At 41.2% G+C, this 7,581-nt stretch overlaps 2 protein-coding genes across 2 annotated transcripts; both read left to right on the top strand.

Annotated features, from left to right (window-relative positions):
* Positions 1 to 2,909: 2,909 nt before the first annotated feature.
* Positions 2,910 to 3,071, top strand: SARC_12416 (hypothetical protein; the record flags this gene model as incomplete). Its single annotated transcript, XM_014293481.1, has 1 exon — positions 2,910 to 3,071. A coding segment is annotated over one exon (162 nt), but the record flags the coding sequence as incomplete, so codon positions are not given.
* A 1,630-nt stretch (positions 3,072 to 4,701) lies between these two features.
* Positions 4,702 to 7,264, top strand: SARC_12414 (hypothetical protein). Its single transcript, XM_014293480.1, has one exon. It carries the CDS (start codon positions 4,771 to 4,773, stop codon positions 7,210 to 7,212), a length of 2,442 nt encoding a protein of 813 aa, XP_014148955.1. The 5' UTR covers positions 4,702 to 4,770; the 3' UTR covers positions 7,213 to 7,264.
* The last annotated feature ends 317 nt before the right edge of the window (positions 7,265 to 7,581 follow it).

Raw genomic sequence — 7,581 nt, 5'->3', positions numbered from 1 at the left:
TATGTTCGTACATTTTGAAGTGTGACTTATATATACAAGCAGTCGTAGGTTTTTAGTTAATATATGCACACATTTATATATAGTTACAGCATATTTAATGCACCATTACTTTTGGGAAGGCCGTTTTTTGTGCGCATTCAACAGTGAATACTTATCAGTCAATCATACCTTAATCAGAAACGACAGCAGTAACGATAATGATCGTGCAACTCGAGTGAATTGTGTTTTATTCAAGATTAAATGTTTTGGTATGAATGCCTGACTTACAATTTAGTACGTGGCCTTTATCGTGTAATGGGGAGTTGTCAGTTATTTGATTGCCACCGGTTTAAAAAACATTCAAGCACCGGCAGTATTCGACATCGGGACGGCTTTTGATCATTCTCCTATAGGCCTCATTTCACGATGTGCTGCTATATGATACGGAAGGATGTGCAAATTTCCTGGTAGACACACCAGTCCCAGACCCCAACCCACTTATGTAGTCACGACCATAATATAATCTGAGCATGCAAAGGCGGTTCAATATAACAGGAATATCTGGCATATATACATCATCAAGCGGTAGAACATATTACAGAACTAACCTATTGTAAACCTCGGCAGCATGTCTATCGCGCGTGTACAAGTGCGAATGTCCACCTTGACTAAGTTCTGGTACAATTTTTACCGGTTCATAAAATCTACCTGCCTGATATGTTCTTAAAATGGACCTTGTCAGGCCTGTATAATCAGTTGGCTTACTTGGCTAGGTATATTTCAGTACACAGACCAATGGGTGATGAACTGATGCTCTGGGCATAACTAAAAAATAGAGGCTAAATAGTAATACATATGGTCCCTGTAAGTTTAAAAAACCCCCCGAGTTGAAGACTTGAAGAAAGTTATGTAAATAAATAGTCTATTTCAGTACAGACCAATCGGTGTTGAACTTGGCGTATCCTCGCACGTTCAGGATATAATTCTTTCACAAAGAATCTGTCAGAAATGGAGTAATTTTATCGGCACTGCCACCTACTTACGTAAAAATCGAGAGACCTAAAAACAACTTTCTCAAAATTGTTCAAACCCCGGACGGACGGACATCGCCAGCCAAGTCTTCAAACGCTCACTGTCAAAGCAATAAATAAGCATAGCCCTCTAAAATTGAACAAGTTCAAACATAGCCTACTAAATTATACAATTTAGAAGGCTACGGTTCCAACAAACTGGTTTGTTTTGTTTTTTTAATTAAAAAACAAAAACAATGTGGGCTTTACAATACGTATTTAGATATTTTTGGACGCTATGTAAGAGGCTCTGCGGCTATGCGGCTATGGGCAGGCCGAAGGCTTACAGCCCTTTTTTAGTATTATCTTCGACTTGTAAAATAATTTGGCAGCCACTAAGAAATGAGGTTAGAGTTAGTCTATTTCAGTACAGACCAATAGGTGTTGGATTTGGCATATCCTCGCACGTTCAGGATATCATTTCCACAAATATTCAGTCAGAACAGGAGTAGTAATTCTATCAGCTACTTACGTGAAATCGAGAGACCTATTGTATAATAACTGCTTTCTCAGAATCGTCCAAAAGCCGGACGGGGCAATCGGGCATCGATAATTCACAATATTCCAGCACAAACTGAACAAAGTTTTAGGGTTTTAGTATGTTGGGTTTGGGGGGGGGGGGTTATAGTTTATACTTTATAGATACTTTAGGAAGCTATGCAGGAGCCAGGAGGCTATGCAGGAGCCAGGAGGCTATTTATGCCGCTGTGGTCGGGCCTTCTGGACGGTCAGAGGCTTAACCGGGGTTAAGGAATGTTTTTATTTCTATAAAAACCATTTTGATATATATTATTTTACCATCCGGTAATAGCTTAGAGTCATAGACTTGTCCTATAATTAAGCAGCCACTGAGAAAGAAGGCTGAAGTAAATCTATTCCAGTATAGACCAATAGCTATTGAATTTGATGTAAATAATATCGCACGTTCATAATCAGGAACCAGGGTAATTTTTTTTGGCGACAAAAAGTCATAAATAGAGTATACACTGCCATCTACACATTATTTTTTATTGCTCTTTTTTAATATAAACAAACTTTTACAAAACCGCCAAAAAATCGGATGGACACCATTTCAAAATATTACACGTCTTCAACCCAAAATTTATAGGAGACTATGTTCAAAGATTTGCTATTTTTAATTTTGGTGATATTTGTTTAGGGTTTAGGGTTTAGACTTTTCAGTAAAAAGCTCGAACGAAACTGGGAAAGAAGCTTGAAGTTAAAATATTTCAATACTGACCAATGGGTGTTGGACAAGGTGTTATGCTCGCATTTTAGGATACCTTTATTTACTAAAAATCAGTCAGAAATCAACGAATATCCTTGAATGTAAATATTAACTTGAATGAAGAACAATAGATGTGGATTGGATTATATTAAAAAAAAGTTGTGGGTGTTGCTTCCGAAGCCGCTGCGAGTCTGAGATGCGATGACTGAACGGATTCGGGTTTTATGATGGCTGCTATGAGTGACGATTCGTGCTGTATTCGTTTCGCGCATATCCTGCCTGTGAAGGCGACGCAAGGTTGTTCGAAATATCTCACTCACGTGGTGGTTATCCGTCTGTTGCAGATAGTTGTATGTTTCATCGGACGATTACCCTCCATAAGAAGAGGAAGGATAGTTTGATATATCACTGTACTTCGGCGGGTCAGCACTCGAGTATGCGTACGGCACATACGCCACAGTATCGCGATCGGAAGGGGCAAAATAAGTTGCTGTAGGGTACCTGGGCAGCACTGAGTCGAGTCGCGTTGACGGTTAGTCTTATTGTAAATTCCATCTATCATTCCGCGATAGCCATAATACTAATCAGGTGTTGTCGAATTGTCATTACAGTACATAACATTGGCTAAACAGCGTTTCTTCAACTCTTCCTTGACCTTCCTGCCCTTGAGTTTGAGTTTGCGTGCTCCGTGTTTGAGCTCGCCTACGGCAACGGGGAAGGCAAGCACAGCCAACGGCCAGAACAGCACAGCGGTCCCCACTGTGGCCACACTCCAGCCTATAGTCGCTATCTGATGCTTTTTAGTTTTCACCTTCAATTCCGCTTGCCGCGCTAATAAATCGGTAGTCGTGGGCAATCACCTATAATTGTGTGATTCTGCTATCAGACAGTGACTGTATCTCGTATGCAACAGATTCAGAGTATAGGTAATTTTATTTTTCAATCTTTAAAAAAAGGACCTTCCAAGGGGTATAAACGTTAAACTTCCAGCGCCATGTGTGTGTCACGGTGTAAATGAAATAATCTGATGTCGTCCTCGGTTTATTTTTCATTGAAACACCAAATATGTGGACTGCAAACTGAGACTGCAGAGAGGGTTCAAAACTAATAAACTCTCACCGTTACTTCATCTTTTTTTGTAAAACATAGCACAAATCAAAACGCTCATCTAGATAAATATTTATCATCCGTCCGATCTTGGTCCTTTCACTAGTCTACTCTAGTTGAGAAAAAAAAGTTTGATACTACTATTATTTTTAAACAAAATAAAAAATAGAAGTCTATCAATTTTAAAGGGTCCACAGGGACTGTCCTACATTAACATAACTCAATTATAAAGGGTCCACAGGGACCGTCCTACATTAACATAACTCGTACCGTCCCCCTGTATCTCTGTTAATGACTCTACTAGCTCTCTCTCTCTCCATCTCTCTCCCTCTCTCTCTCTCACTCACTATACTCTAGCTAGAGAGAAAGAGAGAGTAGACTACTAGTAGTAGTATGTAGTGGTAGTAGTAGAAAGAGAGAGTCTATACATTCATTCTAAAATATGTACAAGTAATATGGTAAGGGACTGTGGACTGAAGGACTGGGGACTCTGTGTCTTAATCTCTCTCTCCCTTACACACACGCAATCACACACACTCTCTCTCTCTGTATGTGTGTCTCTCTCTGTCGCTCTCTATCTCTCTCGCTCGCTCTACTCTCTCTACGACTACTGGTAGTAGGCTACCACTCTAGCTCTAGTCTACTACCAGCAGAGTAGTAGTAGTCGAGAGACAGAGTCCTCTACAGTATCTCTAAATTATGTACAGAGAGTAATATGGTAGGGTGGACTGAGGACGGAAGGAAGGACTGAGGACACTCTTCTCTCACACACACATACACACACTCTCTCTCTCTCTCACACTGTCTCTTTCTCACTATTGGGGAGTAGAGGAATAGAGGGGGACGGACAACAGTCATCACGATGGTCAATATGATTGTGATTTTAGTCAATTGTACTGATAAGAGAATATTTTCTATTTAGCCACCTCGGAGGCTGTAGAGTACTGTGGTCTGTGTAGGACTACGTCTTGTAGCTGTGGCCGTCCGTATGAACTCCGACGCCTCTGAGTCGTAATATATAAAATTTATTCTTCGTTCTCTTCTTGGAATTTCAATCCTGACATTCAGAAACATAAATCAGGTAGACTCGTGTGCTCAACATTGATCATTGTCAGCAATAGATATTTTAAAAATAGGACGGGACGGGAGACTCGGAACGTGTTTTGAGTTATAAACATCAAGAACATGTGCATTTGTCACGTAACAGTCCTAGTCCATACTTTCGAGTATCAGAGGGGGGGGGTGGCCTCACTGGCCTGGTGCCTTTCATGTTGAATCGATATGAATGTATATCCTCTTGCTTGGCAACAGCGCAGGGTTTCATGCATATAAATACAGACTCACATTCCATAGTCAAAGACACTTCAATATTAAACCCGTTCTATAATGATTCATCTAAATAGTATCTGGAAGGTTGACACGGGCATATCCTCGGATCACATTCAACCTGATGTGATATCGAAGAATGTCGAGGGGCTACCAAAAAAAGTGGTTATGAGCTGGATTGTGACCGTGGCACTAGTACTTATAAGTGCTATAGGCTTTGCAATTTTTGCCGAGTCGCCATGTATGCTAGCAGACTCTACAGAATGTGAGGAAGCGGAGGAGAGCATGTCATATTGGCAACTAATGATGTCTGGTGTTGAGAATATCCCTTTGATTGGATTGGTTGTCTACACCTTTGCCTTTCCATGTGTATGCATCACACTCATGTACGCTTTAAGATTCACACTAGTCCTGTGCTCACCTCGTAATCAGACTATGGTGGCAGTCGGCCTAGCACTCATTGCGATATCACTTGGAACGGCAGCCTTTCTCGTGTGGGGAGATGTGTGGAATGAAACCAAAGAAGGATTTATCGTAGCTAATGCATGGGGCATGTTTGCACTGTCCATATGTCTGGCAGCAACTTTAATGATGATAGCCTGCCGGAGGTTGGTGTCCAAGTGGCAGCGTCCGATACCGAGCTGGACTATCAGTATCGCGTTCACCTTTTTTTTCATTCCGCTGTGCTTTTTGATCACCGTGCTCTTTCCACAAGCCAAGTGGAATGTTGCTAATGGTTTTATACGCAGTAAAGACGTCAAGACCAATGATGGTTGGAGTTTTGGACCTGAGGATTATAAGTTTTCAATATACACAGAGGTCTTAGTTCTCTACCTCACAATCTTCACTACTTGTCTCGCGATGGCCTTGGCCAAGGAGTACCGCGCTTCCAGATTGATACTCAAGAGAGCTCTGCGACTTCGTTCGTTCCGAACGACGTTAGGGTCTTCAATAGCTGTTTTAGTGTATTTGGCCCTAAATGTGGGCTGGACGTATCGCTTCAGTGTTGATAGCACATCGGGGAAAACGGTAACGAAGTGCTATGACACAGATATGTGCAGTAAGATTAATGCCGTTGCGCACGTGGCAGCCAACCTTGCAAATCTGCAAATCTCGCTGCTGACTCTACCTATAGGCCGCACCAATGTATTTGGCAAAATAATGGGCGTATCCTGGGAGGCTAGTATCAAGTGGCATCGATTTACCGGATATTTGTTCCTTCTCTTTTCGACAATCCACGGCGCCTTGTGGATGGTTCAATGGGCCATGCGGTCTGACTTCACCGGCACTCCCGAATACATGAAGAAAGATTTAACCAATCCGATGATCTTCCTGGTTCAGTGCGTCATGTTGGTGGTCTTCGGTGTGCTTACGCTACCATTCTTCCGTCGGAGATTTTACGAGTGGTTCTTCGTATCCCATCACTTCTACGTAGTTGTTTTTGTCACTGTCGTCTGGCACGCCGGTCGACTTTGGCAACTCCTCCTACCCGCAATTGGCCTAGTGGTTATTGATCAGGCAATTCGTTTGTACAGATGCACAAGGGATGTGGGGCAGTCGAAGATAACTGTATATGGAGATAAATTCGTTCGTCTCGACGTTTCTGACCTACAAGGGAAGACAATTGGTTTCACAACGATGCAATTCGCGTATATCAACATCCCAGCAATTTCCACCACTCAGTGGCACCCTATAACGATAGGAAGCAGCCCCGCAGAGGATAGAATCACTTTCTACATCAAGTCTCTGGGTCATTGGTCGAGCTCTTTAACAAAGCTGGGTGGCGAGAGCCCATTGGTTCACCTGGACTTCGGCTATGGAACACCTCCTGTTTTCAACGATTTTGAGAACATCACGTTCGTTTGTGGCGGAGTCGGGTTCACAGCGTGCATGGGTTTCATGCGAAGTTTGATCTATGAACCTGAATTGTATCCCAATGTGAAGCGGGTGCAAATTATATTGAGTATGAGGGAGAAGACAGTGTTGCGTATGGCGGAAGATACTCTGACGCTACTAATGAACAACAAGAATGACGTTGCAAGCACTGTACAAATATTCTTAACCGGACAGGGTCCCGAAGAACCGGAGGACGAGCTTGACGAGCATATCTTTTCACGGACGAAATTTTCATCGACTGAATTCGATCACGAGATGAAAGAAGAAAAGCCGCCCCAGAAACCCGAATTCGATTTCGAGATGAATGAAGAAAAGCTACCCCAGAAACCCGAATTCGATTTCGAGATGAATGAAGAAAAGCTACCCCAGAAACCCGAATTCGATTTCGAGATGAATGAAGAAAAGCTACCCCAGAAATCCGAGATTCAAAAAGTGAACGACTTCGATCAAAACAATTGGTCGATTGAGCAAGGACGTCCAAACTTGGAAAATATCATTTTCGGTGATTTGGTGTTAGCGTGTGGCACGCAAAAGCTTATTGAGAGTGCTCGAATTGTAGCTGATAACAAGGGGGCTGTTTTCCACAAGGAAAGGTTTATTTTCTGATGTATATTTTTACCCATTGGTGTATTCTGTACAATAAATAACCCTCCTTTACCCAACATATCTTGCTCAAATTGAATGGACAAATGATCTTCAAAATCTCAAATTACATATATCTGATGACAATTATATATGCGGAGAATAATGTATATTTCTATACTTGGAACCATTCGCAAATACATTTACACATACACACACACATATATATATATATATATATATCTATGTATAATATATATATCTATGTATATATACATCTACATATATATATATATATTTATATATGTATAATATATATATATATATATATATGAGTATATATATATGTACATATATATATATATCAGATATATATATATAAATATATATATT

The sequence above is a fragment of the Sphaeroforma arctica genome (genome assembly GCF_001186125.1).
Source record: "Sphaeroforma arctica JP610 unplaced genomic scaffold supercont1.2288, whole genome shotgun sequence".
Lineage (NCBI taxonomy): Eukaryota > Ichthyosporea > Ichthyophonida > Sphaeroforma > Sphaeroforma arctica.
The sequence above is the reverse complement of the archived record's forward strand: the minus strand, read 5'-3'. Positions and strand labels throughout refer to the sequence as shown.

What these genes read in the sequence shown, in the direction of transcription:
- SARC_12414 (XM_014293480.1), top strand. Translation starts at nt 4,771, where the DNA reads ATGATTCATCTAAATAGTATCTGGAAGGTTGACACGGGCATATCCTCG.